The sequence below is a fragment of the Tachypleus tridentatus genome, chromosome 3, assembly GCF_004210375.1.
Source record: "Tachypleus tridentatus isolate NWPU-2018 chromosome 3, ASM421037v1, whole genome shotgun sequence".
Lineage (NCBI taxonomy): Eukaryota > Metazoa > Arthropoda > Merostomata > Xiphosura > Limulidae > Tachypleus > Tachypleus tridentatus.
In genome coordinates, this window is record NC_134827.1 from 79,136,460 (window position 1) to 79,152,765 (window position 16,306).

At 28.8% G+C, this 16,306-nt stretch overlaps 1 protein-coding gene across 11 annotated transcripts in view; it reads left to right on the forward strand.

Moving 5' to 3' along the window:
- Nucleotides 1-16,306, forward strand: part of LOC143247287 (tensin-3-like) — a 101,355-nt gene that overhangs the window by 56,324 nt on the left and 28,725 nt on the right. For 7 of the 11 annotated variants that reach the window (XM_076495059.1, XM_076495060.1, XM_076495057.1 and 4 more), the window contains 11 exons: nt 678-787; nt 1,563-1,623; nt 2,361-2,563; nt 3,688-3,753; nt 5,566-5,673; nt 7,172-7,435; nt 8,468-8,984; nt 9,566-9,782; nt 12,226-12,386; nt 13,049-13,791; nt 16,135-16,244. In XM_076495059.1, coding sequence (XP_076351174.1) covers nt 678-787; nt 1,563-1,623; nt 2,361-2,563; nt 3,688-3,753; nt 5,566-5,673; nt 7,172-7,435; nt 8,468-8,984; nt 9,566-9,782; nt 12,226-12,386; nt 13,049-13,791; nt 16,135-16,244 — 2,560 coding nt within the window. The remainder of the gene's footprint in view (nt 1-677; nt 788-1,562; nt 1,624-2,360; nt 2,564-3,687; nt 3,754-5,565; nt 5,674-7,171; nt 7,436-8,467; nt 8,985-9,565; nt 9,783-12,225; nt 12,387-13,048; nt 13,792-16,134; nt 16,245-16,306) is intronic. The other 4 variants (XM_076495063.1, XM_076495068.1, XM_076495064.1 and 1 more) reach the window with 4 other exon arrangements.

A 16,306-nucleotide genomic window follows, 5' to 3' on the forward strand; every position in this document is an offset into this window, starting at 1 on the left:
GTTAATAAAAACAACTAAATATAGATCTTAACATATACTCACATCAAAGTTAATAAAAACAATTAAATATAGATCTTAACATATACTCACATCAAAGTTAATAAAAACAATTAAATATAGATCTTAAAATATACCCACATCAAAGTTAATAAAACACAACTAAAACTACTTTTGTGATTAAGTTGGTTATAGATGATTTTGGGAATTTGGTTTAGTTTATAAAAAAAATGTTCTCTTGAGGTAACAACTGTTGACATTTTTAAATGATTTATTCCTAAACATCATCGCTTTATGATAAATAATGAAATTAATGTGCAACATAAAGAGTAAATAATTATTCCAACCTATAATCGTAGGATTTAACATTTATTTACTGCATTAAGATTAAATTCTGATCAAAGCAAGCTACTTGTTTGTATTAAAACTTAAAGTTAAACTTATGGTGAGAACAGCTAATCAAGTATACCATTTAATATTTCTACTTATAAAGATGAATATGCACTGTTTCATTAGGTGGAAACCATAGCCATTAAAAATATTTCTAGCTGTAAACCCAGTAATATCTCACAGTGTTTAGTAAACTTAGTCCTAAACTCGCTTACCAAGCTAACAAAGTTAAACAATATTTTATTGAAACAAAACTCATAAATCATGAATGGCTGTCTCTGACTTTCTAGGTATGTTCAAAACTTTTCAGCACTGTTAACTTCAGTGATTCAAGCAAACAAGGCTGTATTTTATCTTAACCATATTGTAATACAGGGAACTCCTAATTTTGAATCAAAAGGTGAGTTATCATCAGTCAGATGTTAATTAAATTCAAATGGTTTAAATACTCAAGAATAAATAAAACAAATATTAATTTGTTTGAAAAAGGATACAGTAATTAACTTCTTATGGGATTCCCAATTTAAAAAAATATATATATATTTATAAATTTTCATATTTGTACTTTTTACTTGCATTAAGAGAATAACTAATTTTATAAAGTGTTGTTCGTAATCTTAATAAATTTATATAATATTGTCATGTTTATCATGTGCATTTTAAATTTTAACTCCACATTTTCTACTTTACAACAACCTTCCAGTTATTTAGAACACAAGAGGGTGATGCACAACTCTTAATATCTCCATTCTAAAATATATAATTCATTATTCCTTACTAAAGAATTGGTAATAAAAGGATTCTGAGCCTTACAAGTTGACTGGCATTAGTCGAGATTCCTTGTGGGATTTAAGTCATATTTAAAATACCTGTCTTGGAAATGGATTCAGTGTTTCAAATCCAACCTAAACTCAATTTACACTTCTTCAGACTTATTTATAACAGTTGTTTCATTCAACACTAATTTAATTACATCAGTTGGTTGACCTAATGGTGTTTATGACAAAGAAATACCTCAGGTAAAGCATATATTTATTTTGTGTTCAGTTCAGTTTGAAGGTACAGCTGTTAAATGTTTATGATGTAAATATTAAGCAGTGGGTCCTTAGTGTAACTTGAACATCATCAAAATTTGTTTGTTGGAAAAGACAACAGTATTTTCATTATGTGTGTAGGCTATCAACCGTTTGTCAAGATTTATCAAGGAATAAAACCAGTTTATACATCTGATGTATAGTAAGTTAAATCTCATTTATAATAAATATTCAAGCTTTGTTTTATGTAATAAAATAAATTGATCAAATAAAGTAATAATTTTATAATGTCTTATTCATGTGTCTTAAGAAACCTAGAGGAACATACTTTGAAAAGAAAGAGTTTTTTTAGAGGTAAATGAACACAGAACAAGTACTTAAGTGAATGAATTAGATCTCTTTTAAAAACCAGAAAGAAATGTATATGTTTATTTGAAAAACATTTGGTTTGTTTTTTTCAAATTAACTGAAAAATGACATTAATGCAATATAAGATATGAATCTATTCACTATGTTATTATTCTTATAAGCTCAACATATTTGAACTTTTTCTTTAGTACTTCCTTGACCCTTAAAGATTTTAAGATTTAACATTTAGTAGTGCACTTTTGTTACAAATTTATTAATGTTTTAATTTTTTTTAATCAAAGTCACTAAAAAACAGTAAAATTACCTTGAATGATAATATCTTTTTAATGAAACTCTTTGTGTGTATATCAGAGTATTAAATGAAGTTTTTTTGCTTTTTGTGTAATGTTTTAAAAATGTAACATTTCCAGAGCATTGTAGAATAGAAGCTGCATCTATAAGTTACTAGTATTGATTATTATCAAATTATTTGAAAGATGTGAGTTAATAATGTTTATTTTTAGAAGATTAGAAGACATATATTAGACTTGTACTAATATTTATTTCTGTCTTGCAATTGTTTCTATGCAGTACTGTCACTAAAAAAACACAAAAAGTTATGATCGCAATAAGTCCTAGTTTACCACTTTGTGGTGATGTCATCATAAAGTGTTACCACAGACAACAAAAATCAGCTGGAAAAGAGATTGTGTTTAGGGTTCAGTTTCACACTTGGACACTAGATCAGAATCATCTAATCTTCTCAAAGAATGAGCTTGATGGTGCTATTTCAGGTAAATATTTCACAGTTAAGAACAACGACTGTTTGGGTTTACACAATGAACTTCATTTCTAGTTAAGACTGACTCTTCAACAGGACTGTAAGACAGAACATTAAACTATTTGCATATTCTGTGTAACAAATGTTTTACTCCATATTTTAAAGCCCCCCAGTGGCTCAGAGGTATGTCTGCAGACTTACAACGCTAAAAACCGGGTTTTGATACCCGTGGTGGGCAGAGCACAGATAGCCCATTGTGTAGCTTTGTGCTTTATTCAAAACAACAACAACAACCATATATAAAAATCCATAAATAAAATTAATTGGTTAGAAAATAAAACAAAGAAATGAGTGAATATAATAAAGAAAAAATAATTTGTGAATAAGGAAGCCTATACTTAAGTCAGTCTGAACGAAGTTTAAAATATAAAGTGAGTGAACATAAGTGAAATATTAAAGACTAGAAAACAAATATTTTACCACTAGCTAAACGTATCAGTATCATACCATGTACAATCCAGTGGGACAGAATTATTCTATTAGTTAAGCCTAAATATGATAGTACTAAAAATATGTAGATTAAGATATGACATGAATGTACAGCAGACATAAATATTCATGTGATTTACACTCCTTAAAATTGCATGTTGAAACATGAAAACATGTAAAGTGTATTTAAGATCATAGATCAAACTCAAATAAAAATGCTTTTTATAATGTAAATCAAAAAAGGTAGCATTTAACTGCATTTACTGATATCTTGACATGGGTGTCCAAGAAGAGACTTAAATATTTTAAAAGGTTTTACTAAATCAAGAATAACTGATTCATACATTTTTTTACACTTTCATTCCAAATCATTCTTGTTCTAAATTTTCTGAAAACTTCAGTTTAATTTTAGATCTTTCTAGTTGTTTTAAGTTTCTACTTTTGAAATTGGACATGTTTTATAATTCAAATCAAAACTTTAATTTTGTTTCTCAAGTAAAATATTTTAAGTTATATTTGATGAATATATTATTATTATTTCTTTAAAATTGTTTTACAGAAATGTTAAGATTTAAAATTTTTCAAAAACAGGTGTTTGAAAAACTTTGCTATCTGTCAATAAACGTCAAGAATGAATATTTTTATTAGATTTCAGATTCCCAAACGATGGCAAGGTTGAACTTCAGTTTTCTTCTCATCCTGATGGTTTCAGAGGTATATATATTCTTTCTGTCTATAATTGTGTTAAGATAAGAAAAACAGATATTGTGTAAACACTTGGATAATTTTGTAAATATACCTTCCAGTTTCATTACTTTAATTTTCATTTGTTTTAACCTGTCACAACTCTAATGTTAGCTGTTATACAAAATAAAAGGTGGATTTGTAGCTTAATGTAATAGAAGAATTAGATTAGTGCAAAAACCAAATACTTAAGAAAGTTGTTTTGCAAATAAATTTAATCATTTGACATACAAAGATGAATTATATGTGGGGGGCAGCAAAAAATAAGCAGGTGATTTTAAGTTCACAATATGTAATCTTTTTTTAAATTTGTGAACAAAATGAAAATATATTTAAAAGTTTTTTATTTAATTAGCATCAAGGGAATTTTAAAGAAGTTCACTGAACTCAAAGAAAACCTAATGGAAACTACTCTAGAGAAATTCTGTGAAACACAAAGTAAAATATTTTATAATCTTTTACAACAAAGCATTATCAAATGACCTTTAAAGCCATGGGTACAACTTTATAATGAAGTAATTAAACAATTTTGAATTTATTCAGTGACCCCCCTATTCTCCAGTACTGCACATTTACTTATATAATGAACACACACACCCCAAAGAAAACAACAAAATTTTAAGGAATCATTTCAAAACATACCCCACAATACCTCAGATAAACAATATATTTTTCAGCTTTGTACACTGTGTTATTCAACATGGTATTATGTGTTTAATGTCAGAGTTATGAGTATTTCATGTTACATTACACTGATAATTTCTCAGTTTGTTTGTTTGTTTTGCATTTAAGCACAAAGCTATACAAAGGGCTATCTGTGCTCTGCCCACCATGGGTATCAAAACCCAGTTTCTAGCAGTATAAATCTGCAGACATATCGCTGTGTCATTGGAAGGTGCTGATTTCTCAACAATTTGTGTCTGAGTAAATATAATACCACATGCTAGAGATAGAATACTGAAAAAAGGAACTAGATATGCATTTAAGAGGTTATAGAGGTAGTATTATTACAATTTACAAACTGTAGTTTGACAAAGGTATTTTTATTTTTTACATAAATGTCACTTTAAGCATTCAACAATCTTGTACTGTCGACTAAACCCTTCCTATATTTTGCAGAGATAAAATTTGTAATTTCTGGATTATGGTCAATATTGCTTCTTTAATAAAGGGTCAGTCCAGTTCACATTTGGGTAATGTTAAGTGTTTTGAAATTATATATGACAATTCTAAATAATTTTCAAATTAAATAAAAAATGATTTAAATAATCTGTCTTCTAACTCTATAAAGCAAAACTAAAATAAATCATTTTCAAATTTGAAAATAAAACTTTGTTTAAAGATAATGGTCTTTTAAAACTTAGAAAACAAAACTAAAGAAATTATCTTTATTCTCAAAAAATATAAATTGCTTTAACTACAAAAAAATATATTTCATATTTAATTTCTTTAAAAAAGATAGAATTTCCTTCCAAATACTAAAACATTTTTTACACAGTCATTATTATTTTGCATGCATTAGAATAGTATTTTGATTATTACAGAAACAATATAACATGCTTACAAACTAGTCCATTATGATACTTTGTGTCACTGTGGTTTTTCAATAGTTTTAAATAGAAAAACTAGTAGCAATTATGTATCTTATCATTAGTAATTCCTTTTATTATAAGCTTTTCTAACAGTTTTATGTTCCATTTTTCTTATGTAGTAGATATCTCCATAAAAATTTAATTGGTTTGTTGGATAAGTGAAAAATTTGAAAAACAACTTTTTCTTTAGGAAGTGATTCTACTCACAGTACTATAACTTCAACAAATTTTTCTGATTTCAATGTCCGGTGGGATTCTTATGGAAACTTCGTCATGGAATATCCAAATAAATCAGATCGTTAGTATAAAAACTTGTATTTTTAACAGAAATTTTACAAATCATTTCAGTTTTTTAACAGAATACAAGCATTTCACTTTGAGATAAACTCTGAAGTTGTTTTAGAAGCAAAATCTATCTTACACTTGATAACCAATTATCCTTTAGCATATTAATTACTTTATTAAAATGTATACACATGATGGCCATTAAAAAATTTATAAAGTATGAAAGAAAGAAACACCAATAAAGTTTTATGAAATTAAATTAAATTATTGTAAGTGAAATAATTTACATTTTAACAAATTAATCAAAATTCTTCTGCTGTTAAAATTCAGAGAAATAAAGTTAGAATGGCAGCTTGGGTTAAGAAATTAGAGAGAGAGAGAGAGAGAGAAACATCTTGATGCCTTTATGATATTATTTTATAAAAAGGTTGATAATAAATTTGAACTTTTTTATTTTCTGTTGATCATACATGAGTTTCTAGAAGAAAAATATAATAGCTTCACGTGTATTGAGAAACTTATTGTAATTGAATGCACAAAAAACATAAATCTGTAGGTTATATGTCAGTCTTAATTCAAGATAATATCACACAATCTACCAATCTATAAGTCATGCTTTGCTCATATAGCGAAATGTACTAGAATGATTTATATATACCAGCCTATCATGACATAACATCACAAGCCAGCAATTTATAGATCAGGCTTTGCCAGCATAAAGTTTTATGTAACATAACAACATAAACATGATATTTTATAGTATTCAAACAGTTTTGTTTTTCCAATCAGCCTTAAAGAAAGTTGATTAAATAAAATCATATCTTTCATTTGTAAAATAGAAGTTAAATGAATAGTAGCGAGAATAAAATTAAATCTTGCTGATGTTACAATACTATTGTAATACTACTATTGTTTTGTTTTTTAGATGTGTATTGTAAATTAGGTATAAATAGATATTTAAGTACAAAATTTAATGCTTTTAATTCTATCATCTAATAGCATCATCTGCCCATAATTTTTTTTAATTCTTTGATCTGCTTTTGGTGACAGTTATGAACTATGATAAATAGTAATTCTCCCTATTAATATACCTAATATTATATATGAAAACCTCCATTTATTTTTAATATTAGATGAGATTTATTTAATTATATAATGTTCTTTTTAACTCTTTTTTTATGCTGATTTTACCCATTCCACAGAGAGTTATATACAATTTCTCATTAAAAAATTCAATAATATTTTTATTTAGCAAACCTTATACTTGTGCAGTTGATTTACATTGGTAAATGATCCTTCATTAAGCCTGCTTAAATAAGTGAAATTTAAAATCTAAATAAACATTTGATTCAAATGTATCTCGGAACATTCTGAGATACATTATCATTTCAAGTGGGTTTCCCATCATCAAGAAACATTTGATTCAGCAGATGTTGCAATAAATAAATGCAGCTATTATGTAAAATGCTGTTCTTTAATTAACTTTGAAAATCACTTATTGAATTTTACAGCACCTAACTCTGTAGAAGCTTTTGATGGCAGTCTCCATACAATCATAAATAAGGATTCAACTGCAAAGGATTTTCCACAGGCACATGAAAGTGCAAACTACAAGCGATATAGTGAGCAAAATGGGTCTCGAGCCACTAGTCAAGATTCTGGGATTTCTTCATCATCAACTGTTCATGGATGTTCTTCACTAAGTGTTGCAAGCCAGCCACAATCACCTGATTTGATTAATGAACTGACTAATCAACCTTCTTTCAATATTATAGGTGAGAAGGGTCTTATTATTTTAATCACCTTCTTTAGACCTACATTGTAATTTTTCAAATACATTCTTGCTATTAGTCTCTTTTTCTGGTTGTGTGCACAAAAACCAAATATTTTTTTGTATAATCACTTTTTGAGAAATACTTAAAATAGATTTCGGTTAACATTTTTAAAACCCTAGCACTTTTTTTTTTCTCTATATTCGTACTATATTACATCACTACTTCATTGTTGTAAGTTACAATGTATGTACTGTTATATATATTTGAGTGTGTGCATGTTTTCACCTCTTCACTTGTATGTCTTTTTCATTGTCTTCCTTATACTGTACAATATAAGCATATATGTAGGTTTTAAGAGATTTCTGTTAATATAGGAAATGTCCAGTTTTTTTATATATGCAAATATTTGCAATTTCCACATAACTCATTATTCAAGTTTCTTTTGTTCAACTATCTATTGTTCTGTGCCATTCACCTAGAGTAGTACCTTTTGTCTCAGTATGTGAAATTATGCAGTTATCTTTTCTACATGAACTCAGTTACCCTAAATGCATATGATCATATTGCAGTATATTATATGAAGAACCTATCATTATTCAGCAACCTGTTTGTCACTGTTAAAGTTAGTCAGTACAATCTGAAAATAGCACAATGTTACTTGTTCAGTAGTGTTGAACTTAACAGCTACTGCATCATTCTATGTTATTTGTCTTCTTATTCTGTTGATTCTTCAACATTGCAACTGTAAAGCATTTCAACTTATTTGACATTACTTCTACACTATACTAAATTGAATATTACTGCTTTCAGTAACATTAAACCATCAAAGTATTTTTGTTTTTAGTATTTTTATTTGAATGTGTGTGGCTTTTATTGAACAATTTATAATCAAAGATGTCATAACTGTACATTAATTATGGGTTTTAATTGTGCTGTTTTGTTTGGACAAAGGTGTCGTAGTTCAAGGATGAACAAATAATTAGGAAAAAAACATTCAAAATTACTAACAAAGATTTTATACTTTTATATTAGGATCAAAAAAACACAGACAGCATACTGGGATTGAGAAAGAAAGAAAAAAAAATGAATCAACCATTGAGTCACAGCAAGCTGAGCTGGATGAATTGATGAAAAATTTGCTTGAAGTCACTGAAACATTACCAGATCCACAGCTTACTAAAAGTGCCCAATATCAAAGTCTGATTTCTTTTCCTTCCACACTGAATAGTCCTACTTATACAGAAAAACATAACAGACTAGCTGCAGTGCCAAGCCAGTGTTATGTTTTCACTGAGAAGGATAAAGTAAACAGTGAAAAGGTAGATAACACTTTGAGAAAGACTCCAACAGCAATTTTTGACCATGAGTCTGGCCAGCCATACAAAAGTTACTTGAAGAATGCCCACAAACCTCTCTTTTTGAACTCAGCCCAAAGTTCTGCCCACAGTCTACTAGATGAAAATACAGCTACTAAGAAATCATATGGCATCACCAGAAGAATCCATGAGAGCTCACCCAAGAATTCATTGCAAAATCTTCCAGCGAATGGGTCAGTACTTTACTTACACCACTGCTAATGAATATACAAGATACCTTAAAAATTGAATGTCTATACATGTTTTCATGATATGTTCAAAATGTCCACCCTCAAAATTGATGAAGTATCAAAGACATTCAATCGAAATCTGTTCTTCACATTCATCAGTGCTCAGTTCTGATATCTAAAAAATTGACAAAAAAAACAAGAAAAGTAATATTATTTTCTTCAATGTTAAAATAATAGCAGTCTATCTAGAAACCCTACACATGTATTTAATTTTTTTTCTGAACAAAAACCTTAATTTAGTTCATACTGCTTTATGTGAATGCATTATTGATCCAACAAGCTATCATTATAAATTATATATATATATAACCATGTGTGTGACTTGTGTATTGGCCATTAATATGATAGTTATACTAAATTCCTCATTCCCAACCGACTTTTTTGTGTATTATATAAATTTTCTGTTATATTGTTAAAAACAAAGATTACATTAATAGTTCAAAATTAGTTTGTTTCATCTATGCTGAATATTTCTTAGTTTTTCTTATCTTGTCAAAGAGTTTCCATCACTGTTGTAATTTCAGACATTTAGTTTCAAATGACAACAAGTGGTTTCATAAAAAGTGGCATATGTACCTTCTAAAGTTAGAAGGGCCAAGAAAACAGGAACAGCTGTTACGTGAGCAGCAGTTAATTTCTGAACTCAAAAACTTTCAAGCTAAAAAACACCAAACTCTGTCATCTCCTGATGTAAATGACATAGCTTCATCAACATCAATGATGCAAATTTCTCTTCCTCAGGTGAGAAATAATACACCATTATACTGATGAACAGTAGCAAGAAATGTAGTCTTATAAACATTTCACCTTAAACTAGTTTTTTATTAACCAATCACATATATCCTATGTGTGTGTAATACATATATAATAAGTCAGTTGTTTGTTTAGCAAAATGCATTCAAGATATACGAATGTTGCTTGTATTAACATAAAGGACACATAATAATATTCACAGTTGATTCAGTATTCTTCCTTGTAACCTCCATATGTGATGAGTGATTATATTAAAGTGTTAGTGTTTTTTAAACACTATCTTTAAGTGACCCATTATGGCTTTCACACCTATAATATCTTTCCTCATTTTCAGTTTCATGTATTATGCAACAGTTTTTAAAATATAACAAAAAATGTACTTCTATTAGTTCCTCAGTTTTTAAACGTTATATGTTTTACCATGGTAAAGAATTAATTATTTTAAGTAATGTTTTTATCAGTGGACAAGTTCTTTCTGATTAATCAAAAAATAATGCAAAGTCCAGTACACTTAAATGTAATGAGTTAATTAGTTTCTTCAATAATTTCTATAAAGGTTACATTCACTGGTAGGCCTGACTTCATAAATAATGTTTCAACTTAAATATTAACAAATAAGTCTTAATCCGTTATTTATGAAATTTTCTCTCATATATAATTTGACTTACAACTATCTGACTAACACACTTTCTAAATCAGTTGATAATGTAGTAAAACATTAACTAATTACTCCACTTAAAGTATACTGACTGATTCACTAACTGCATTTGTAATGACTTAATAATTTACAAGTTAATATATGCACTCTATGATTTTTTTTTCAATCTGTTTCTTTTAACACTGCACAAAGGTTATAAATGTTGCATCATCATTGCATTATCACAAACTCTTTTAACAAACAATACAAAACATTGCATAAAAACATAACATATTGTTTCTTTCAACACTGCACAAAGGTTATAAATGTTGCATCATCATTACATTATCACAAACTCTTTTAACAAACAATACAAAACATTACATAAAAACATAACCTAAACAGTTTATATATTCTGACACTAAAACAAGTAGACTCAGATAGAATTAATTAAAGCATTGCATGAACAAACTAAAAGGCAGTCACTGAAGGAATAATCTTTAGTGTGTTATATTATTTTAAAATTTTTTCTCTATTGATACACCTCTTACTTATTGCATCAAATTCTCAAGTGCACTGTAAACTTAACAAATGTTGTGTACTCTCTACAATGCATATTGCAAATAAGACTGTGTGACCCTACTAAATTGTCATGAGTCCTGGACTACAGACAGTGTTTTGTAAGCCTCATAATTGAGAACATCATGAACTCTCATACTCCATACTCAGACTTGTAAATGTTTTAAGTTTGATCATTTGTTCTTCAACAGCTAGTAATTTATAGTCTCTACTCACCAATTGAGCTATTTTTATTTAAACCAAAGAACTAGTTTAAAATGAAGATTACCTGAGAATATCAAAATGTTGTTCTGTACTTTATTTTAATTAAAGTTTTTAATACCCATACCAACCATTGTTAGAATACATTTTTACTTTGAGTGGGTTTATTGTTATCATAACTTGACATTTCTGTGGTTTTTGTTTATGTATATATAAGTGTACATTTATTTATTTATATTTGTTATAAGACAGTAAGCTTGATACTGTTGTCTTGTGACAAATATAATTAAGTGTAAACACATTTAATCAGTGAAGGTGTTCACATAATAACAATTTCTGTTCTAAGAAATAGCTGTCTTATATAAATAACATTGTGACCACTGTAAATGATGGAAAAACAGACACGAATAATTTGATGCCAAATTTTATTTTACAAACATGACATTCCACATCAAATTGTTAGGAAATAACCACACTATCATTCATATTTCAAAATGTGACATGAATAATAAAATTATACATTTACAGTAAGTTACTGTTGAATAGCTCTTAGCATGACTGAAATTAACAATTATTATTTTTTACTGTGGATGGTATAAGTTGTTCTGAGCTTTGGCTCTAATTAAAACCACGAGTGTGACAAAATTAATCATTTTAACGTCCATGAATCAGTTTAAATTGATAGATTAACTTAAATTTTTCCCATCACAGGGGACAGATACTTTTGCTTGTAAGCCTAATATTAAACTGATTATAATCATGTTTCACCAGCAAATGTACTTACACCACACAAACTTTTCATTTATTTCACTTAAATAAACATTGAAGCTTATTTATTACATTACATAAAATTCTAATTCAGAGTTACTTGATAAAAGTATATAGTATAGAATATAATTTTTTAAATGTTTTTTAACAATGATCTGGAATTATTCATAATGATAGTCATTTTAAAGAACTGATACCTGCAAGTAGTTTGAAGAAGATGTGTTAATTTTCATTTTATTTATTCAGAGATCTGGCAGTTTTGAACCACTTTATATCAGCACCAGTGATGAGGATGTTTCAAGTAACTGTGATTCTTTAAACCTGAGCATATCAGCAAATCACATATTTCAGTTTACAAGAAATCCTTCTCCTGAAAAATGCAAAGATGAAGAAATGGTTCAAATTAGGTAAGTTTCAAATTTTGGTTTTTCTCTGTCGAATAGACAAACTCCTTTGGCTTTGCATCAAACGTTGCATGTAGTTATTTTTAAAGAATGACCCTTGAATAAAGAAATTTCATAATGGTTTCTAGTGGCCCAAGCATTATTAAATCATAAGTATATTTTGTTATATGGTAACAATGTCACCTATTTCTATCCTTAGTTTTTGAAACTTTAAAGCATAATGCAAATATTTACAAATTTGTTAAAACGCTTTTATCTGGCAAATTTAAGCTGAAATAAACTTTATAATCTGTACATGATGGAGGAAAATGAATATCATTTTTGGATTAAGTGTACAAGAATTACTGCAGAATATGGAAAACTTTTAAGACAATAAAACCCTCACAAGCCTGTGGTATTTATGAATATTTAGAGAGCTGTATTTTTATACTGAATGAATCTTGTAGCAGTGTCATTGTTGTTATTTATACATTGTTTGATCCATTCTATTTTTCTTTATCTATGCTGTAAAGAAATGCATAGTCTATAAAACAATTCAATAGCTTTTAAAACTGTATTAATTTATGATACTTAAAATTCTACTAACCTTAAAGTATATCATTGAAGAAGTATTTACTTAAAGAATTGTAAAATCAATGGTAAAATGTTGATTGTTACTTCATCAGGCATTATCAGAAACCAGGAAACTCTTCTTCAGTCACCAGTCCATATTCAGTGGAGATTCTTGACCAAACAAATTTCCAAACAGAAGTTATTAAAGAACCTGATAAAAGAAATTCTAACAAAACAGCACATAACCAGAATTCTGAGAAACTAGATTCCCAAATTGACTTCAAGTCATTAGGGGTCAATGAAAGTAACCAGATGGATTACCAAGTAGATTCTGTGAACAAAACTTCTGGTTACCAAAACAGTTGTCGCATTGGTTTGGAACCCAAGATGGTCAATCATTTATCAAGAGTTAATGGATGTAAGAATAAAGACTGCTATTGTGATATGCAAAAGTCTTTTATTAATGGCTTTGGACAACAAGATCCTTACACAAGTCCATGGCAGTTTCAAGTTCATGTTTCTGATTCACAAGGTTCTTGTTGCAGTGTTCAAGATTTCATTGTCAACGACTGTGATTATGGAGGTTCTTGCATGTACAATGAACAAAAGAGTGAAATCAATATTTTTAATCAAGAAGTCGACCACACAGACTCAGACTTGGTGCTTCGGAAAGAATCAGAGCTTCATTATGCTGTACCATTTAGCTCAAAAACATTACCAACTACAGTTAGGCCTTGTTCTTCAACTGAAAAGTTACAGACATATCACAACAACATGTTATTCAATGTAGTAGACTGTATTTCTGCAAATAGTCAATCTACTAACGTCCAGTTAAATTTTTCTTCCCCAAAACATGGTAAATCAAAGCTACTAATTGGTTTATTTATATGATTCTATTCTAAATATTTGTATAATAAATTGTTATAGAGGAATTCAGTTTGAAAATGAGAAGCTAAGCATTAAACATAACTCCTTAATTTAACTTTTAAATAAATGTTAAATGCACTAACAAAAAAAAAAGTTATTTTTAAACATTAGGCTATTTTAATTGTATAATTGCCTTGGTGAAAATTTTTGTTAGAACTGTCCCCTGATGGACTGCTGTAAGTCTTCAGATTTACAATCCCTAAATTATTGGTTTGATTCCTCTCAGTGGACACAGCAGATCACCCCATGTAGCTTTGCTGTAAGAAAACACATGCACACACAAACACATTGTTAGGACAATTCTGCATTTTCCTGCTGCAGTACTAAGTTTTAAAACAACTGACCAAAACTATTTGAGTGAAAACATTCTCTTTTCTTTGTAAACTACAAAAGAAACCCAGCACTCCTTGCTTAGACAGATTTTGTATTGTTTACATTTTTTATGGGAGTTTTGTTATTAGTGATCCAACAAAGTACATAGTGCATAAATAGTTTAGAAATATGTGTTTAAAGAGCTTATGAAATTGATCATGCTAGATTCAAAGCCATGGGTACAAGGCTGAGAAAATATTGTTTGTTTGAGGCATTATGGGATATACTTTAAAATGCATCTTTGCAGTTTTAAGTGTTCTGGGGGTTAAATGCCTTTCAATGGAACCCACATGGGTTTTTATGTTTTATACACATAAATACATTTGCATAAGCCAAAAGCCTAATGTTTACTGTCTTAGCTCCTTGAATGTCCAAGCCCAGTAGAAGTTACCTGTCTACTTTCCTTTTATGGGCTGTACTGGTGTTATTACTTAGGTGAGCATCAGATAACTGTTTAATGTTTTCAGTAGTCTAAATTTAAATACTTGAAACTATTACTGGAAAATAACTCAAATAACTACTAAAAATAATGTGGAACATTTGATATAATTTTGCATTTCCTTTTCCTTGAACTTTGTGTTTTACATGTGTATAATTTTGATAAAATATATATACCTGTGATATAGAGGATATTTCATACCTTGTGGAAATTTCATTATCCATCTGAAAGTCTCTTTAGTACCTCTGTTGAATATTTCTGATGTATAAATCTGTTATCAAAAGAAAACAAATTAATATCCAATTATTGTAAAGGAAAGAGCATGGGATTACTGGTAGATACACTCCAAAGTCATTCTACTATATATCCATGAAAATCAACACAATACATTACTGCTCTATATAGACATGCATGTCAATGACAGGTTTTTTCACTTTGTTCTTTTCTGAATTGTAGCTAATGAATATTAAGTTTTACCTAGTTACCTAACTCAGACTACAACCAAATAGTGAAAGTAGGTAATTTATTATGGTGATTATAATACGTTCTCACTTACAAGATTAAAATGCCTTGTTTTGACAGTTGGATGACTTTACTGTTAGATACATTTTTGGCCATAATTCCAAGAATATTTCTCATGTGATTTGACCAGTTAAGAAGGGTAATTTTAACAAATAGCTCTATGTCCATGTAATATGCTAAGAGTCCAAATTAAGTCTTATGATAAATAAATTAAAATTTGTTGATCTAGAGGGGCACTCAATGGGGTACATATCTCTGCCAAGCAGTGTGGATCACATTCAGCCCTCAAAAAACATTGGAACATGTGCATGTATGTCCATTGTTATTACTGGAAGTGGACCATTTTTGGCAGGAAAATGATGAATAATATTCTGCATATGTCCACCATGCTGCATCAAAATCCTTTTCTTTCTTTTTTTATGTTATAGAGCAAAATATACTGTGAAAAATTGGTTCCCATGGTAACAGATAGGTTTTTGTTGGATTTTCATAAACTTGACCTTCCATAAACTAATCACTAATAAGATGGGTCACATTTCACATGTATACCAACTTTTGTCCAAATCAATTCTTCAAGTGTTTCAGAAACCTTGCTGACAAACACGTGCACAAGTGTGAAAACATAACTTCCGTCCACCTTCAGTATAGGAGTGAATATAACCAATACTAACAGCTACAGTGACATTAACAAAAGAACAGAAAAGTAAAACTTACATGAAAATATATCAACAACATTGTTGTATGCAGAAAAAGAACTTACTGAGAGTTAAATGCATTTAAATAATTTATACTTTAAATTTTTGGTATTTGGTGAGATTCCATAATTACAGAACAGTTCTGTTAACTGCACTTTATAAATATAATGAGCTACTCTCCCCACAACAGTTCTCAAGTTATCTGCTACTGAACTAAGTGGTTAATTTAACAAACTTATTTCAGCATCGCCTGATCACTGTTGGAGCAGCTCTCATATACCTAGACCAGGTTCGCTTGAAGAAGTTCCTTATCAGGAAACTCCAACATTTAATAATCTCACACCTCCTCAAAATGTAAGTTCAAAAATTGTAATTCTTTTTATACTTATGTAGAAACTACTGAAATCCATTAAAAC